At 48.6% G+C, this 20322-nt stretch overlaps 1 protein-coding gene across 41 annotated transcripts in view; it reads right to left on the bottom strand.

Moving 5' to 3' along the window:
* The window catches only part of LOC119446815 (basement membrane-specific heparan sulfate proteoglycan core protein), a 436128-nt gene that overhangs the window by 231380 nt on the left and 184426 nt on the right, over positions 1-20322 (bottom strand). Inside the window, exon 1 of one of the 41 annotated variants that reach the window (XM_049664419.1) lies at positions 14574-14880. The exons of the other annotated variants lie outside the window; for them this stretch is intronic. Coding sequence (XP_049520376.1) covers positions 14574-14661 — 88 coding nt within the window. The 5' untranslated portion in view covers positions 14662-14880. Of the gene's footprint in view, positions 1-14573; positions 14881-20322 lie in introns of those variants that run through there. 41 annotated transcript variants of the gene reach the window in all.

The following is a 20322-nucleotide window of genomic DNA, read 5'->3' as shown; positions in this document are numbered from 1 at the left end:
CGAACGCACTCGATCTCCCACGCGCAAGCAAGGAAGCGGGAAGCCAGCGCCGGAGGGAGTGGGGGGGGGGGGGGGGGGACACACACTTATACTCTGCCAACAACCGCGCTCGTCGCTCGACCGCACCGTCTCTTATCTCTCCCACGCGCAAGCAAGGAAGCGGGAAGCGAGCGCCGGAGGGCGCGGGGGGGGGGGGGGGGGGGGCGCACTTTTCCTCTGCCAACAACCGCGCTCGTCGCTCGCCGCACCTTCTCTTATCTCCACACGGCTCTGACCTTTATGCGCCGTGCATTCGCCGCTCAGTTTCCGTTGAAGCGATAGACCGCACGTACCTTCGCCGCTGCGGCGTATCCGCTTGATGCCAGAGTTTTGACGGTCGTTGTCTGCAGTCATTCAGTGTGATCTATTCATGTTTGTTTGTTCGCGCTCACACCACGCTTGTTCATTCAGTTAGTAATAGTCGGGCCACATTTTCCAACGCACGCTACACATGCAATGCTGCCCGGATCGGCAGTGCAGCGCTACAGGTGTGTCCCTTCGCACGCGCTGCCCACGGGAAGCGCTTCTCATCAACACCACCGTTTCACACGCGCCTTCTCGTGGTCATCGAGTCTCTCTTCATGTCGATCTACTTACGCCGCAGCACACCTGCTTACTTAATCAGCTCATGTTTACTACAATTCCTATTGCTACCAAAGCCGCTCACCTTACTTCGTATGACATTGGTGTGTTGCTATCGCATTCATTGCTTCGCCCTTAGGGCGAAACTGTGACATTTTTTTAATGACATTCAGCACTCACCGAGCCGCCAGTTTGCTGCTGCAGGGGCATCAGTAGGGGATTTGATGAAGGCGACATTGATGAAACAGCTGCTCGAGAAAGGACTGGCCTCTGGGGCACGCCAAGATTTTTTCCAAAAGCAAGATTATATACATAATCCGAGGGCGAGAAATGCAGAGAAAACATCGCTTTCTCTGGCTCTTTTGCCGTTTTATCATCGCCAGAACACTGAGCCATTGCGAACGCCGGGGAGCCGGGGCTCACCGCGCGGCACGACATGAAAGGACACAATCCAGTCAACACTGCCGCTGCCCCTGGGCAAGCACCTTGGGCCATTTATGCAGCCCTCAACATTACACACACGAGGCATTTTCTGGCTGTTTCCCGCGAAGTCAACGTTTTTCGAGCCACGCAACCAAACACTGTAGAGCGGAATAGGCGCGCGCGATGATGCATGGACCAAAAAACGAAACTACGAAACTATCACGACCGGATGTGTCGCCATGCCATTTTTTCTTACTTTTGCGCTAAACTTGTACTTCCTCGCTCGAAACGGTTTAAAAAGTTGGCAAATGCTGTTTATGTACGTTTACGGTGTATTTCGTTTTGCGTTTTATTAACAGCGATAAATCGCTCTCGACCAATCGCGACCGGGCTGCGTTTGTGATCTCCGACGTCACGAACGTGTAGTGCGGGAAATTAGAAGGGGCGTCAGCACCTATCCTTCAGTTTTTCGCTATTTTCTCCCCCATCTCTGTTCGCAGTAAGAATGGTATGACTGATCGTGAAAGGATAATCTACAATTAAAGCTTAACTTCCGGTTTCTCTTTAGTGTCCCTTTAACTTATTCACTAGGACTAAAAACTCAGCGCGCGAACCTTACATAGATGTGTTTTTAAACCCGTCCAGTTCGGGCGCGTCATTTTGCTGATTCGACTGATGGAGTTTGCCTCACTAGAAAACGGTAATGAAGAATTTTGACCACCTGCTTTTCTTTTGCGTGCCCATAAATGCGACGTCTTTTCGCAACGACCCAATCGTAACGCCGCCGAGGATCGAACTCGGGATTCTCTCCATGCCACCGGCTCAGGCATCGGATTTCTTGGCTTTGTCCCAGAGCGTCGTCATAGGATGCGAAAAGGACGAAGGTAACGCTGCATGGCAGTATACAAAGCTGTCCTGCTGGCACAAGCAGGAACAAAGACGCCCACAGAACAAATGCCACTGTGCTACCGGCGCGGCGGACCACGGGCTATGGAGTGTTGTGTCTGGCGGTCCTTCGGGACCAAAGGAGTCCGGCGCCACTCAGACGCACCAATCTGGCGCCCTTTCTCGTGGCCGAGAATTGTCACCTGGGACTGAGGGATTAGCGTTGGTCTTCAGGCTACCTCATGCGTCGCTAAACGGCCGCGTCGCCCCTTGGTGCGGTCCCGTGAATTACCAGCGCCGCCCGAACCACGCCGACGCCCGGCGCCGACTGCTACGCGCCAACGTGGCGCCCTTTCGAGACAGCCACCGCCCTCCCTGGTTCCGCGAACTGACCGCTATGGAGAGGCGAATCTTGAAAGGGGCCCGTGTCTGGCAATCCCGGGGGAACGACATCAACGTTCGGTTCCCAAGGTGTCAACCGCTGCCTGTGTTCGGAGGCGACCCAGCAAGATTGGAGGTGGACCCCGGCGGGAAACGACGACACATGCATCACGTGCGGGATATGGCCACCTGATCAAAGACTCATTGGCTAAAAAGTGTATTCCCTCGTCGAGTGAAAGAGGGAAACGGAAGGGATAAAACCGGGGACTTGAGTGTTGTGAGGGAGGCTTGACGATGTAGAGACGCTCGACCATGTAGAGACGCTCGGAGATGTAAACGCTACTAGATGCAAAGATGTGAGCACGTAGACGGCTCCAATATCATGGAGCCCTTGTAAAATACCATGTACAGTGTATATAAAACACTTTTCTAATCTCCCTGGATATTTCCTCCTCTCGGCACCATCAATGGAACCTTCGTGGCCGCTCGGACAACGGCTTTCGCAACAGGAGGCAGTCCAGCAGCCCGCACGAGAGCGGGAAAAGGCACCTCGGAAAATGGCGTGGGTGGGACAGCATGCAGGCGCGGATCACGACGCAGTCACTTGTCTTGCGCCATCTTATACATAATGCATTCCTACATTGAAAAGTCCTCGAGTGATGCAAGCGACAGCATGGTCTAGAGGAAGGACGAGTTTAGAGGACTGCGACCCCTGAAGAAATTTTGAGCGCGTTCGGCCGTTGAAGGTATACCGTTACATTACGCGGCGGGGATACGATTCAAAACGATTTGTGCGTGTAGTGACTCGGCTCTGCGCTGCAGAGTCCTTCCGTTGTGTTCGATCCTTGGGCTGAAGTCGCATGTATACCTTGCAGAACATTTCAGTTCTAGAACATGTGCAGTCCTAGAATGTTCACTGATGCGTGTGATGTCAAACGCGAACGAATACATTTGACATCGTTTAAGCGAAACTAAACTCAGCCATGACCAAAATCTTGTCCCATTAAGCGGAAGTTGCATTCTGGACGAAGTACTACCTGTTGACATGACTGTTCAGCAAGTGCGTGCGGAGTACCGTCGACTTGTTAGCTCTCTGAAATAAGCATGCCACTGTATGAAAGGACGGAGCGCGAAATTGCAGAAGCGTTTTTCTTTTTTTTTTTAAAGCCGTTAAAAACTACGCGAGCAAGCCATCTGCATGTTTACTGAGCGACGTTGAGACTGCATTCCTCAATGGTTTTAGGTTTAAAAATGTTCACCCTCATGTAAAGGCTCCCGTGTTTCATCTTTTCATCTTAGACGCATGTTCAAGTTAAATGACGAATGTATAGTTTTCTTTTGTGCTTTGCGCGTATGTTTGGTTGTTTTACTGCACGATGACTCAACGAAGCAGTATATTTCTCGAAAGATGATAGTAACAATAAAAAAAAATTCGATTTTAATTTGTTGGTGGTTAAGAGTGATATGTCCATGCAAGGACGGTATGTGAATACATTTCCAACATATGTGACCATCATTGTTTTGACTGGTGGTGCGATATGGCAAAATTCGGCACTTATAAAAGGCAGGTCTCAGTGCAAATAAAACCAGTTGGTGAGAGCTTGTGATATAGCTTTGTGTTTCTTCTTGTCCGTGCCTCAGTCAGGCTGCGCTTTTCCAAGTATGAACCAACTCGCCCAAGCAGTGGCGCACCGACGGGGGGTGGGGGGGGGGGGGTTAGGGTGTTGTAATCCCCCCCCCCCCCACGAGGCCCGACTTAACCCCCTTCCGCCTCCCCACGCGTGCAGCCCCACCAGTCCAACGTGTACATTCAGTGCTCTGTCCACAAAAACACTATCACTGTCTTGTATTATTGAGATAATTATATGGACACTTCAAGCGGATTTCTGCCGTCGTCATCGCCGTGAGGTTCCGTATAAAGTCCAAGGGCGATAAAATTGTCGCCGCGCGCCGTATGGGCGAGTGAAAGAGTGCGGGGGACGCGCGCTATCACGGAGAGCGAACGCACGGCGGAAAACAAACGCGACTTCCGTCGCGCGAAAGGCCATGGGGCTATGGGAGGGAGGGAGGCGAAGAGACGGTGTGCTGCGGCACCAAATGCGTATCTTGCAAGCGGGCGCAAGGGGAACTGGCCACTCAATCTCCTACGCGAAAGGAGGAAAGCGGGAAGGCAGCGCGGAAGGGAGGGGGGGGGCAGCTTCTACTCTGCCAACAACTGTTGTACTTTGCCCGGCTGCGGCGGTCGCCCGCACTGTCTCTTTAAAGCAATCTCTACACGGCTCTGACCTTTGTACGCGCTGTGCATTCGCCGGTCACTTTCCGTTTAAGTGATAGACCGCACGAACCTTCGCTCACTGCGGCGGCTGCGCTTGCTGCCAGCGTTTTGACAGTGGTTGTCTGCGGTCATTGAGTGTGATATATTAATTTTTGCTTGTGCGCGCTGACACCACGCTTGTTAATCCAGTTAGTAAGCGAATGTGTCCAAGTTTATGCAGCCGATAAAACTACTGTCCCTACTCCGAATAACTACTAATTTGCTATCGCAATCGATGCTTCGCCTTTCGGGCGAAACTGCAACATTTTTTATTTATTCACTCTTAAATTACTTTGAGTAAAACGCTGAAGAAATAAACATCGTCATCATCCTTGATGTCATTATATTATAATTAGGCATTTTATTTGCTGTTGGATTCTTCTGGCTAAAGCAAGGAAATTGCATATTATGCAAAGTGCTTGCTTACCTTGCTTGCTTTAGAACGAAAGAAAAATGAGACGTTGAAAGAATAAAGAAAAAAAATCGAGCTGCATTAATAAATCACTCAACCTTACTACTGTATTTTTTCCCCCTTCAAAATTATCTTGTACGGCTACCTATGACAGATCCGGTCGTATCAATCTCTTCCCTGCTTTTTTCCCCACCAACGTCTCTTATCTCGACTGCTGACCGGTTGATGCTTCCGTCCACTTTAAAGTGCTCCTGAAAGGTATACGTTACCTACTGTTCTCACTGGGTGAATCACTTCGCATTCAATTAGGATATACTGAGTGGCCTCCGGATTTTTGCCGCAGCATACACGCTCCAACTAGTTCCGAATATTAGCTCCGGTATGTTTTTGTCCTTAGGCAACGGGCTCGAGCCTCAAACTGCAAGGCACTGCCCTTTTTGTTATCGTACAGATTTTCCCTTCTAATTTCTTCTGATTCTTGTAAATCTCCATGTTCATTTTTAACGCGATAGCGTTGAGGGCCCCGTGTCGCAGAAAATCCGGCGTCGCGTCGGTGTCGGTGAGGGCGCGCCGGCGTCGTTGGCGGAAAGAATCATGCCGAACCACCCGATCGCGCAGGCCCTCCGCGTGGCGCAAGGAGTTAAGAACAAAATGGAATTTAACAAAGTAAAACTCGTCAGGAAGATCGAAAAGTACGACTTAACCACAACTTACAGACGTGATAGCATAGGATTGTAATTTGAATATAGGAGAAAACATAAGCCAACTTTCTTGACCTGTTCTTCCGTTCTTTGTCCACGCTTTTCAGGTACTTGTGCACTTTAGCCGCCCATTTATTTTTATCCATGTTCGTGAGTCCTTCAAAACTAATTTTGCTCTGTGCTTCTCCGACTTAAAAGAGGCCCAACCAATGTCACCCTGCACTGCCTCATTTGTGGTTTTACCGTGGGCTCCCAAAGCCAACTGGACGACCGATCTTTGGTTAACTTCCAACCCAGACAAGATATCCGATTTTAAGCATAGAATGGCATTTGCGAACGTTAGTACTGGCACCATTACTGCTTTACAGTATCCACGCACCACCCCATACTTATTGTGGCCCCACAGTGTTCTTTGTTTCATTACGCTTCCCCTTTATTTTCAGATTATCTTGGTGGGTGAGTAAGTATTTCCTTCGTTTATGTATACGAAATACGGCTGGCGACGCCTCCTGGAAGCACCAAGTCGCCGTGACGTCATGGTTTTTTGTGACTTGTCTGCTCGGGCATATGTATAGTTAACATATCGGGAAGGATTGAGTACTTTGAACTTGGCAAGTGTCAAGAACTTTCACTGAGCCACAACGGCTCGAATACAAGAAGACTCTTCGAAATCCGTGACGTCACACTGATTTGCCGGCACTGTGGTTTCGGCGTGAAATAAAATTAGAACGTTGACCTTCATTCTGTCTTCTAATGTCAACCTATTAACGCGAAATTAACAATGGAGTTTTGAAAGGATACTTTACCAGTGAAACTGACTTAGTGTTAGGCTTTACTGTCCCTTTAATTTCAGAAGCAGTTGTCTCGGCCTTGGTCCACAAAGAAGTTGTCAGAACCACTTTGTCAGCTCGACGCCGCTTTATTACAAGCCGAACACGAATGGTAGGTGGTCGATATCACGGCAACAGGAATATCCTGTTGCATGTGCTGGAGCGTAGTCTAAACGCAGGATCCTTCACTGCACATTGCGGTTACGCCAACTGCCGAAACATTCCGATCAGCACAGATTGATCATAACCTCGTGTATATATATTTTTTTCTTTGCGGGCCCAGTGACGCCAGAACTGGGGGTCACTGAGAGGGGCCCTAGAAGTTGTCCACAGTTTATGGGGTATGGTTAGGGCCCCGTCAAATATATTTCATTACACGTAATCTCACGTCATACAGAAGCCCTGGACTGCCACGAGACGGCAGCAGCGCTGAGCTAAATTTGTCCATGCTCTAGCAACAAGTAGAAAATGATTGCAAATGTATTGCCGCCGCAGTCACGGTGGCCGCAGTGAGCTTCTGGTTCACGTGCATTGCAGAGCGCCTGAGCATACATCGAAAAATACAAAAAGTCGTGGATAGACAAAGGAGAAAACGAAATAAAAAGCTTTTCAGGATGTTGCACTGAACAGAAGAAAAATGCATTCATTTCGAAAGCGGCATTGTCCCGGCGTCGGTCCCCAAAGATGCCAAAACTGACGCGCTGTGGTGGCGCCGCAGTCGCAAAGATTGCCTTGGTGGCGGCTTCTCTGCGGTGCATGGTTGCTTTTTTTGTTTGTTTGAAGCACATGATCGTGCCTGGCGAATTGAAATGCAAGTGGGTCGTGAATTTGCCATGGCTATGCCACTCGAAGACGAGAGCATGGGTTAGAGTCATCGGTTGTAGCTGATGTTCAAGGGAAATATTCACCGGCGATTAGGATTCGAAATTTGAGCGCAGCGCCAGAGTAGAGCGCCGCCACCGCAGAACACGTTTTGCGCGGCACTACGCTTTTCTCACGCTTTCGCCATACCCTCCTCGCTATTGCCGTCTGTCATCCCCCGCTGCGCTCGCTTACGCAGCAGGACGCCGACGCTCAACGCAGGAGCTACGCTCTAATACCAGGGAGTTGCACAATGCGTAAAGCAGATAACCGACGTTTTATTGAGGACGGAGGGGGGGGGGGGGACACCGCCGAAGACCGCAGAAAATTGGGCGGTGTGAAGAGATTTCAGGCACAGGATGGACTCGGATGACGCAAGGCAGGGGTCATCGGAGATCGCTAGAAAAGGCCTTCGTACCACTGAGGACATTGCATAATAAAGCAGCAGCATGGTCGCTGTTGCATTAGTGCATTCACTGGGCGCCAGCAAGATGACAGCTCGTAAATCGAAACTAAAGCGCCCTTAAAAAGACGCCGAGGGCAAGAACAGAGTGCACGTAACGTAATTAGCGCGGCATCATGTATACATTGGTGCTGAATGCGTATATTATATGTAGCCGTGTTTGTCCGAGCGGAAGGTGACGGCCCGCCCGGATTTGGTACGCTCAAGAATCGTCGCTACACGAAGGCGCGTGTTCGTAATTATTGGACGGGTCCCACCCTAAGCCGGTACCTAACTATAAACCCGGGACAGGATGGGGGTCCGCCCACGGAGGTCCGTGAGCAGCGTTGCACGGGACGGAACTGACTACGCGACAAGGGTCCTCGGAGCTGAATAATTCAGCGCGACCTTGCACATGATCGAGGCTTCGTTCCCGAACACGTAACATGTATGAGTGTGCAGCTAAATGAAGAGATGCGTTTCGCGAACATATACGGCGCCTAACGAGGAGGTTAGCGCAGAGACAAGGCTGCAAACATCCGCGTAATCGGGTGTCATCGTCTCAAGTGGCAGGTGAGCACGCGAGAAAATTCAGATTCAATCTTGAAAGGACGGGTGTGCCGCCACTGCCAAGGTTTTGCCATTATTTCTTCAATGAAGCAGCAGCAAAACAGTCTATAGCGCGTGCTGCATTTTCCTAGTAGCTGTTTTTAATTCCTACATTATGTCAGGAAAGTTGACGAATATTAAACATCGTGGTAACTTCAGAGATTTGTTTCACTAGAACAAGAAGATTGTGTGAACATCAGAGTAACATTTTGTCATGAAGACGACACCAGGTGATAGAGGGTAAAACCATTTTAAGCGGACACCACTTCTGAAATGGGGCGGCACTAACGGCGCGTGAAAAGTATCTTCCGCAGCCGCAATCTGACTTAACGCAACGATTTAATTACTGCGGTGTTAGCTTCACGAAAGAAGCTTATCGAACCATGCAACAGCAGAACATGAACAGAGTGGAGGACCAATCCAGGATTCGCGAATGACTACTGCAGGACGCTACTTAGGTTTCAACGGAACTACGTAAATGTTTGCGTGAACTTCAGGACAATTAACGTAGACCTTAAAATGTAATTTTTTTTGCATAAGCAAGAGAGTTTTTATCTATAGGTTAATTACACATTTAAAACACCCAACAACTTCAAGGAACGCCGAATTGGGTAACATGTGGAGAGTGTCGGAAGGAACCGGTGCATTAATGAACTTTGTTATCTCGACATGCATGGGCTTGCAACTTTCGTTTAGGTTGACTTAATTTTCCAGAACGAGTATGACATTTGTGCGGTATCGACAGGATAAAGTATATTAGCGAAACAAGGTTTTCTTAAGTATCACACTGATATATATTTGTCATTAAACAACATATCAGAATTGCTAGATTGGACCGGTTGGTGAATTATTTAACAGAACAAAAGACGGGTAAAAGAATTAAGGCATACAAAGCGTTGTCTGCCGTTATATTTTCTTTGCGCTACTAATCATTTTAAACATCCGTGCGCGACTCTGCATGAACTTGTTTTCATATGATGGCCTGTTTAAGCGAGAACAGTGGGTTTTCGGGTCACCGAAAACAATTCCGACAATATCGAAGCCTCGCAGCATCGACAGGCATATAAGTTATCTGCAGCATGTCGTCCTTATCACCACGGCCGTGCGCAGCTCGATGCAATGAGTCAGAATTAACTTCTCTGTGAACGCGCTGCCCATACCACGATCGCGACGACTGAGGGACACCGAGCGATCGCTCGGAGAAACCGCGCTCGATGCAAGAGTGACAGAGAAACGACTTCGTCGTCTCGCCTCAAGAGTGGCCAAGAATTTTACTCTACGCGGGCGATATCGTATCGACAGGCACGCCGATTTGATGCGTGCGCCGTTGTCAGAATCCAGGGCGCTGTCAGACAGCCAGACGTTGTCGCAACAATTATCAGGGTAACCGTAACATACATAACGCGCCTGGGGATGTAAATATTTTACGTGTGCCTATATATCCTGAACGTCAGCACTACGCGTATTATTAAAACACACATGTGCGCCTTTTATGTTATTTCTCAGTTGTTCGTGATGGAGATTACGTGTATTGTGGCGAAAGGGCCAGTTCTGCGTACAAATACTTCGACACTGTTCTGCCATTAATAACATGAGCATTTGGATGCCATGGAAGATTGCCAAGTTTAATTACTCGGCAGCAGATTGGCAAGACTGCGAGTATGATTTTTGGCTAGTAAAATCATTAGTTTTTATTTCACTTTGGACTGTATTTGAGAATGTAATTAAACAAAAAAGAAAGAAAAACATCGCGTAGGTGGTTTTTTACAAGAAAGCGTGCTTTAAATCACCCCAACTTTCCGGCCGCACAAGTGCCGATTTAAGTACGCACGTTTCATAGAGTAAATCCGCGAAACGTTTGCGGACTTCCTTAAAACAAGGTTGGCAGACGCGACAACCACCGCCGCTATCCGCCATGGCCTTTGTCAAATGCGCGCGCCTTCGGTTCTTATCGTGGTGCTCCTGACACCTCGTGGATGGCGAGAGTTCTTTGCATTGCCCAGGGCTTTGGAATTTATGGCATACCAAAGGGACGGCCTGAAATAGCCTACACACCACCTGGCGGTCGCAGGCAACGCAGTCCGTATACTTCTGGCAAAGAGCACCTCACGTTAGCCATAAAGCAAAGCGAGCCGCTAGCGTGTCGTGTTTACTCAACCGCATCATTTGCTTTCAAATAAATTATTATTTGTACCGTTTCAACTACACCGAAGCGCTCTTATAAGCAGCCGACTATAGTTACCATCACGAGTTGGGAAAAGATACGTGTCGTGTGAACAGGCAGAACAACCGGGGGATAATCGGAATGGAAGGCTCGAAACTGAAAACTGGACGAGCTTTTTCGCTAAGCGCCACACAGATGCTAAATAAACCGCAACGCCCATCATAATGAAAACAGAAAGCACAGTTTGCCAGTTTCCTTTTCTGAAGGGGAAAAAAAAAAATGTTAGCGTTCGAGGAGCAGCGCGAAGACGCGCCCAGGCCCTGCGCATTCATTGAGATGAAATAACTGCGTTAAATCAAGATAAGAAATAGCGCGATCATCTCTCCCTCTTGCAGACACTTATTTCACTGCTGGGTGCGTCCGGATTCGATTGAATTAAAGGGCACTAAATGTTTGACCGAGACGCGTCGCTTGTATGATAAAAATCGTCGGTGCGGCTCTTCGCTGGTTGAACAATCGTGACGTTAGGAAAAACGAGAGATCCTCATCCATTAAAAAGTAACTCGGGCGCATGGTAATGAATGTGCAATTCCGCGTTGAACGAATGCTCAGGCCATGACTCGGCGGCAAGTTCTAAGAGCTGTTTAGACATTATTCAGGCCGGTTTCGAAGCAACCTTGTTCAAGGCAGCGTCGAGTTCGGAGAGCGCACGAACAACACGCCATATAGATATCTAGCACCAGCTCCGTAGGATTTGCACCCTGTAAGCTTCAGTTTAAATTTTGACACGTAGCTGTCACGTGTAGAGCACATGGGCTGGCTAGGAGCGATACATTAAGCTGTAATTTCCAGCAGCCAGATTTCTACACGACCCTGCAGTTAGCCCTATTAGATTATCTCAAATTTTACAGAAGGTATATTAGAAGACATGCACAAATGTAAGTGATAATGCACGCGCCTAATGGCCTGTCAGCGAATTGTGTAATGTTGACAGTTGCTTTGTCAGCTGTTGAATGCTATACCCCGTCCCGGCACAATCGAAGAATGCCCCAGTCTTTACCAGGGTCAGAACCAAAGAAAAACGGAGGCAATGAAAGGACGTAACTGCCTGCAATATCACCCACCATCGGCGAGCTGGTTAAAAGAAAGAATGCTGCAGCTGTGGCGTGCTCAGGTGTTCGCCTATACTGAAAGGCCATGAGGCAGGACCGCAACAGGCTTCGCCAGTGGATGCAGAAAAGAAATTGCCAGCTTGCCGACCGGTCCAAGAAGCTGCAGGATAAATGGATTCCGCGCAGCCATCACGATCCAAAACAACGTGCGACACAAGCGGCAGGCATTCCAGGCGCGAGCGATTTGCATGCGAGGCCGGACGCGCTCGAAGGCAACGCGCGAGGGTGGCCAGCGCGGTACGGCGCCAGGGGCCCACTCGGATCGACACGCGCGCCTGGCACGTGCTGCCAGGGGCGGCAACCCGCACACCAGCTGCCAAATGCCGCTTTCGCCGACAGTGAACGTTTGTCTCGGCGATTAAAACGCCCTATTTTCATGTCGCTCGAAAGAAGTATTTTTAAGCCCACGTCTGACCGGGATCAGTCCCAGCACCATTCGTCGACTGTGCTCGGACTTTGACCGAGACGCCATCTTAGGTCGAGTGAACCACGTGCAGTCTGAGAACTCTTCCGACGACCCATGCTCCCCGCAATTTACTATATTTTACCTTTTAAATGCAACAAACCTCATAAAAATCGGTGCAGTGGCTACCCAGAAAAACGGTATCTGCGTCCCCATGTATAGCAGCGCCCGAGCTAACTTAGCTACTGAACAACGCCACGAGAGTTTCAGGTTTGCGCTTGCGCTCGAAGGTGTACATACATCCCGAGTGTTGCATGCACGCAGCCGCTCACCGGGGACACTAGTGCGCGTGCGCACAACGCTCACGACAGAGGAAAGCGGAGCGGCCGAGTGGAACGTGATGCAGGCTTCGTTGCTCATACATGCGCAATGAGCGCAGTTCTGTGCACTGACTAAGTGTGTGAACGGAGCTGATAGTAAGCCACATTGAGAGAAAGCCGATTAGTGGCGGTGTACTCGTCCGATTGAAAGTCGCACTATAGAATAAGGAATACCGAGGCCGAATCTCTAAAAGATGCCGAGGAAGGCTGTTTGCACGCTGAATTATATATTAGCCAACACTGCAATTATGCCAAGCCAACACCACTTGAAGATACACACAGACGACCTTATTAGTATAAGCCTCAGTAGGCGCATAGTTGACAGATGGGTTTGTGCTAGAGACATTCAGGGCTTATATCAACATACGCATGTAGCGGATATGAATATGTTCCATCTCAAGCCTGGATGGAGAATCATAATCGAACGGTTAAAGTGTTGAAGAAACGGCACATACAGGAAGTGCGATCACTGAACTTGCGCGCCGCCATTCGCGCTGGTGGCGGCGACATTGGTCCAACATGTTCTTGCATTTCCACCACATAACACATTGCCACAACCGTATGGCGACTGAAGCAAAAAACACTTCTTAAAAAAAAAGAAACAAATTCATATTTTTCGATTTTCTCTGCCGACAGACATCCGTCTAAGGCGATCCCTGCAGGGGAAGCTGGTTTTCAGTACTGTAGCGCGGAATACGCGCACCTAGAGTAGCGTCAACGAAGGACTAGACAGTACCATAATCTCAATATCAGGTCATGCATATACTCTTCGTAAAATCATGTTTACGTATTGTTTTTTTCCATACCATTCGGTGCTGGAATGCTTTGCCTGGAAATGTTCGGTAATTGCCTGTAATTGAATTTCTAGCAGCCACTGAACGCATGTAATAGCGTGTACAATTTATTGTTTTATTTGTGATCCACTCCTGCTATAGAAAAAAAAAAAAACTCCGTCCGTTCCATTCCGAGCTCTTGCGAATATTCAAGAAAAACAACCCATTATTGCATTACAAGAAATTGAGGGCCACACGCGCTTCACGGCTAGCACTGTCAAGAAGCGGCTTAAAATGTCCCACAGCTTGGGAACAAAAGCGACGATGTTCAAGAAGTTAACGCCGTCGAGCCTGGCATGACTATGAATTGTGACTGTATAATTTGCTCACAGACACTTAAATATCCAATGAGACCGTTGAACTCGTCATTGGGAGGTTCACCACGCAACTATTGGCAAAATATGTGTGGTTCCCAAGTCTCTTCACGATGATAAAAAGAAACATTACTCAAAATGAAGTATCAAGAAATAACTTTAGTTGGTTTCACGATATTTCAAACGATCACGTGACCCACCTCAGTATTAAGCGACTAGCTTAGTCTGCTTATAATGCGCAAAGTAAAATTTAAATATTAATGCAATATCTGCTCTTGAAGGATAAAATATGGCCCACACAACAGTTTTTTTTCTCATGGTAAGGTAGAAAGGGCGCTGCCCGAGCCAATGACATCACAAGGAAGTGAACGTAATTGGGTGAAATGAGTGTGACTGTACGTGCGCGACTTTACAGACATAGGCTGTCTTTTATGCCCATGCATAGAAAAGACTGCGTGAGGTTACAGACCGCACGGACTGAGATATTCGCAAAGAGGTAATCGATCAAGAAAGTCCTCTACTTTAGCTGTACATGCTCTGTAAACTCGCAGACACCGCCAAACGAGAAAGACAGTCCCAACACAAAGCGAATGTACGCGCAGAAAGAACCTGGACAACCAATAGGTGGAATTCGCCAACATCGCTCATACCAGGAGACCAAGAATCATGTAGCGCAAAGAACCCGAACGTCTGCCAGGCAAGCTTCCCTATTGTACCGAACTGCGCTTACTAGCGTAAAAAGAAAAAAAACCTGCTTCCAGATAATGAAAAGTATATACCATCTAGCCGTAATTTACTGCTAACGCGCTAAAAAGGTTCGGGACTCACCAACGAGTGTTACTAGAACCACAAAAGCAGCTCCGGTCCCACGACGTACAGAGTAAACGAGGGAGGTGGTTCCAGACGGGACGACCATCGTTGCCGGAATGTCAGGCACAGAGCGAGGCTTTAACCCGCGAGCACGTGCCACGGAACGGCGTCACTATAGTTTCCCAGTGTCCAACACGCCGCTGAAAACTGAACTGCTGTATACTTTCGAAAACTGTACGAAGCTCCGCCCGCGTGACAAGCAGTAGCACACGGTGCCTGTGTGCATACCACTCCAGTGGGCGGGAACCGACGGTTAGTCTAGCGATTCGGGAGGCACAAGTGCCCGCCGTAGGTCTCTCGCTAGGCGAGCATTGAAGGCAGCACAACGGCGACGCACCACTCGCCCTCTTTCCCCGCCTCCTCTCCTGCTTCGACGCTTTCTGCCGCCCCTCGCCCTTTTACCGCTGGCGGACAGCACGCGGCAGCGCGTGCACTTCGAGCGGACGCCTACGAACGGTGCGCGAGAAAAAAGAAAACACTCGTGAAAGGGAAGCCCTGAAAAGAGCTCCGAGAAGGGCCCGGGAGAAACACCAACGTGATGTCGTCAAAAATAGTCGAGACTAGCCTGGACGCCACGGCGCTGACCGGCGTTTGTTCGGCTCACGGACACCCGCGCAAGGTCGTCCAGCGCTCTCGCAATCGATAGACATTCCCAAGACTCGCATATGTTACAGCGCGCGCAAAGTAGGCGTGCTCTACCTGAGCGACCATAAGTCCCACGTTGCTAAATGGAGCATTCCTGGGCGAGCAGTGCAAAGACCACCCGGCGCATAAGATTTCATGCCATAATTTCATCACGTAATTGCAGTTGCGATACGGGACATTTCGCAGCTGACGAACTCGTCGTGCTTGCGATTCACGGCGATTCAGTCAGCTTCGTCAACAAAAGCCCGGGACGGCTAGACTTGCACGTGCTTGAAGCTGGAGCGCTTCGTACGACCTTCGGCAACGAATGGTAATACGATAATACGCCAGTAATGTGGAGTTATTACAGTGAAGCCGGACTTGACAGACATCGCAGCGTAAACACGGTACTGCACACAAAGTGAATGCTCGAGCAGAAAGTGCATTTTAGCAACTGTGTTGGGTGCGTGAATGCACTGCCCAAGACAAGCTGTTAGGAAGCTTTAAAAAGCCGTTGAATTCTTACATCAGTGTGCAAGGCATGTACGACTTACCCGACGCTCAGTCGTTACCGGCTTTGTAGAAGTGAGTGTTTATGGCGGTAAAGAACCTATACGATGCTCCAGACATGTTTAAGAGGGATACATTTTTAAATTATAATATCGGCGGATATGGCTTGGTGTAGAACGATAAGCTGAAGCTGGTGAAAGGAGATTTATTGCGTTTGAGTTACTATGGCGCAAATGTAGGCAATCCTGTCGTAGTCGAGACAATATCAGGTCAATAAGAGACATATCGAATCCCGTTTAAGTGTACGTAAAAGGTCAGTGTAATCTAAAAACGTGATATCGATCTGGAAAACAAGTGCGTTCTCAACTAATATTGTAAAAGGGTATAACGGAAAATGTCCATACAATTTGCGGAAATATTCTTGTCTGTTGGCTCTCGAAATGCTACTAAAATGTGGATTATTAACGCGATTAACTTTCTTTGAGTACTTCAAGCTCTTTCCGGGTGCTATATATACAGTGACGATTTGCCCGCCAACTTGGTCACTCGAAGTGGGTAGTCTATGGTCTGACGGCTAGCGCGTCGGGCTGCTGTGCTGATGGAACAGGGTTCGAAACGAACCGTCGAAACTGGGTATGTGCGACTGTTCATTTTAACTATTTGCTGACAACTTGAGGCGCTGGGTATGTGTCGCTCTTCAATGAGTCTCTTTGAAGCCAACTTGGGTAGCTGAGCTTGTGTCACGGCATGTGGCGCCCTTCAATGGAAAAAAAAAAAAAAACGCGCCTACTTCGCGGCGGCGCAACCAGATGGCGCAGCGTGCGCAATGGAAAGCACAAGATATACGTTTCGGTGTTGGCAATACGGTGTGTCACTATTTCTTCAATGCTAATCGCATTATTGCCGTATTTTAACGCGATAGCGTTAAGGGCCCCGTGTCGCAGAAAATCCGGCGTCGGTGTCGGCTTTGGCGCCCGAAAAAATCATTCCCAACCACGCAGACCCTCCACATATATTTAGGTATGCCACACCATTCTATCAATAATGTTGCTCATACCTTGTCTTGCATTCTTGGCAAAGCTATTCCTCTGAATTTTGAGAATGACAATCCACAAACAAATGTCATGAAACAAAACACCCACAGCGCATGCCTTTTATGTTAAATCTCCTCAGACTGAAATATTAAAAGTACGAAACAAAAGCGCAAACCTGAAAATTGTGCAATTTTTTGGCGCGGCTGTGCAATATCTCCGGGATAGCCCCACGCAAGAGGCCGCGTTTCTACCAGAAAGCTCGCCTTCGTGCATCGCGTTCGCCGCCAGTGTTTCCCGGTAACCATTGCGGTTGCTTAAGCTAAAGTTGTCGGGAAGCGTGAGAAGCAGTCGGGGATCTTTGAATGCTATCACGTTCCACTCTTAAAAGCGAATCTTAAGCGTCCTCCCAATTTTTCAAACTTTTCCTGGCTTCTGTCGCATACCAGCTGTACTTCCTATTGAACGGTCCATGCAGGCCGGATGGGCTTTATCTGAAGACGACATAAGAGTACTTCGTATTTCCGATAACACGTTTTCCATTGCCCATGTACAAAACAATCCACTATCAGTGGTTGGCACTCATTTTAGGTAAAGGGCATCTGGTACACTTGTTAAATAGGTATACAGGACTGCCCTTCCTGTGTCGATTTCTAGTAAAGCGTAGTATTTCGACGTGGAAACAGACGCAGTGTGGTAAAGGGAATCTGTTCCCACTTTTTTTCAATCCAATTAAAATTTGTTCGAAATAAAACGTACAATGTAAATACCATAACCTTCTGCCCATGAATGTTAAACCGGGGTTGCCTGTGCTTTTGTTCAACAGAGCAGGAAACTCGTATGACGTGCCTATGTGGGGTATCCTTTCTTTAGGCGAGTTACTGGGTGCAGCGTTGGTATACAGTCGTTTGTCGAGGTCAATATCGTAGCAGACGCTAAGACTTCAATATCGAAAATTACGATAGGAGATAAGCGCAAACTGAAGAAAAAGTAGGACAGTATTCGTAGACCGCTTTGAACATTTCACGCACAACGCGTCAGCTCGCAGGCGCACGATGAGGCTATGCGCCCCAAAAGAAGAAAGAAAAGAAAATATGAGTTCCAGGGCTTCTGAATGAGCCAAGCCTAAACACTGGCATGCACAAGACGCGGGCTGGCATCCCCGGTGTCAAGGCCGCCGGGTGGCTGGCAAAGTGCCGTAGCGCGTACCTCGGTGGGAGAACACACAGGCGCCGAGGCGGACGGCTCTTTTCGCGCACGCGGCGCTTCGGAGTGGTCGGTTCGATGGCTGCGTGACGTGCGCTCGATACGACTTCACAGCAATTTATTGGCACGCTTATGTTCCAGACATTCTGTGCCGGCTTTAGCAACACCCTCGTTTGTTCGTATGTATGTCTGAGAAAGCTCAGACGACGCGTCGCGATAGCTCGGGCAGCGGTATTCACGGAGTTCACTACTTATAGGTGTATTCACTCCTTAAGTGAATGTTACTTGCGCCTAATTGTACGTTCCACCCAAGTAGTGTTGCCACAACGCAGTGTTTTAGCTTTTGGCAGTCAATCGACTATACGCCTAGGAATTTTGCGAGGAGTTTCTCTTGAAGAGAACCGGCATGGGCGTAAGAACAAAAGGGCTTAAGCACAAACTGCTGCCATCTTTGATAACGTGGCCGGTCCTCGCTTTCCCAACAGTTCTTACTTCGAATAGGACAGTACAGTTTTTCGACAGTTCACAAACGATGAATGAAATAAAAAACGGCCCTTTTAAAGCGACGCTTTCTTCGCCTATACCACCCACGGTTTGGCGTCGCTGCGGCTGTCAGTATATCGTGGAGGATACATTTTTACATATATACAGGGTGTCCCAGCTAAATGTAGCGAATGTTTTAAAAACGAAGGAGTGTGCTAGGAGGCTCAAACCAACTCAGTGGTGTTGATAATCGCGTGTCCTGGTACTTTTTTCTTTTGCAAAATCAATTACTTGGTATAAATTAATTGCTTAACTTTTTAAATATTGGTTCACCAAGAAAGTGCCAGCACGAAAGTTATATATTACATTTAAAAATGGCCGACTGAAGTGTTTGCAACTAAGTACCATTGATGGAGCTTCTTGTAATTGCCTTTAAGGAAAGCCAGCGAAATACAAAACCTCATAGTTCCTCTGAATTTTGGTCAGCAGAAATTTTACCGCACTGTCCGTGTGCGTTGTGCTGATATTAAGCTGTGAAATTGTGGGATTTTACGTGCCAAAACCCCGATCTCATTATGAGGCACGCCGTAGGTGGGGGACTCCGGAATAAGTTTGACCGCCTGGGGTTCTTTAACGTGCACCTAAATCTAAGTACACGGTGTTTTCGCATTTCACCCCCCCCCCCCCCCCCTCCCTTCATCGAAATGCGGCCGCCGTCGCGATATTAAGCTGTTTAAAGTGTTTAGTTCACGGCTACATCCACCAACCAAAAAAAAAAAAAAGCACTTCCCTGCAATGTTAAGCAGTAGAATTGGCACGCGCTTTTCGGAGCACGAGCCCAACGGCCGCTGCGACAGCAGTCATTGCGCGCAGCAGCCGAAGAAAGGCTTACGCGCGAATTCCGAGACGAAAGCAAGTGGTGGGAAGCTGGGCGCCGCGTCTTGAATGACGGCGCGTGTAATCCCGCGGGAGCACCAACCTTGGCACACGACGGCTCCGGCGTGGGCGCCTGTTCAGCGCTACGGGGATACGCGTGGCTCAGCGAGGAGATTCGCCGAGGTCGCCAGCGGTGTCACCCGGTGCTCGACAACCACCTCCGCGTGCAGCATGCGTGCGATGAAGTAACCCGATAAGTATAGGCGCGTCAGCTTGGTGGCACAGTGAGCGAATATCTGCGTTACGGGCAGCAGAAAATGTGCCATACTCGAGATGTAGCTCATTTTAGTGCCCTCACCTCGATTGAAACGTTCCGGCAAGCTTCTTGTATCAAGGTTGTTTCAAAATAAGAACCAAGTACCTCAAGGGCAAACGGGGATAGACGATATTCTAGTTGACATTAAGAGGAAGAAATGGCGCTGGGCAGGCCATGTAAGGCGTAGGATGGATAACCGGTGGACCATTAGAGTTACAGAATAGATACCAAGAGAAGGGAAGCGCAGTCGAGGACGGCAGAAAACTAGGTGGGGTGATGAAGTTAGGAAATTTGCAGGCGCAAATTGGAATCAGTTAGCGCAAGACGGGGGTAATTGGAGATCGCAGGGAGAGGTCTTCATCCCGCAGTGGACATAAATATAGGCTGATGATGACCACAAGAATTAGTCGAGGCTGCCATATGCATAGATTATGCCTCTTGTGTAAGTCAAACGTCTTACAACCCTATACACAACGAAGTGATAGTGGCATGATTTCGTGATGCACCTTGTATATCTGGCATGTACCACGTGCTTTTCTACAAGGAGTGACCTACAGCAGCAGCATGGATTTAGCTTTTGTGTTAACTTCTGATTTAACTGTTTGCCAACGACTTCGGATGACCACACACACCCACTTCTGACAAAATTAATGGCCTAGGC

Source organism: Dermacentor silvarum, chromosome 3 (genome assembly GCF_013339745.2).
Source record: "Dermacentor silvarum isolate Dsil-2018 chromosome 3, BIME_Dsil_1.4, whole genome shotgun sequence".
In the NCBI taxonomy this organism is placed as follows: domain Eukaryota; kingdom Metazoa; phylum Arthropoda; class Arachnida; order Ixodida; family Ixodidae; genus Dermacentor; species Dermacentor silvarum.
Note: the sequence above shows the minus strand (reverse complement) of the source record. Positions and strands in the feature narration are given on the sequence as shown.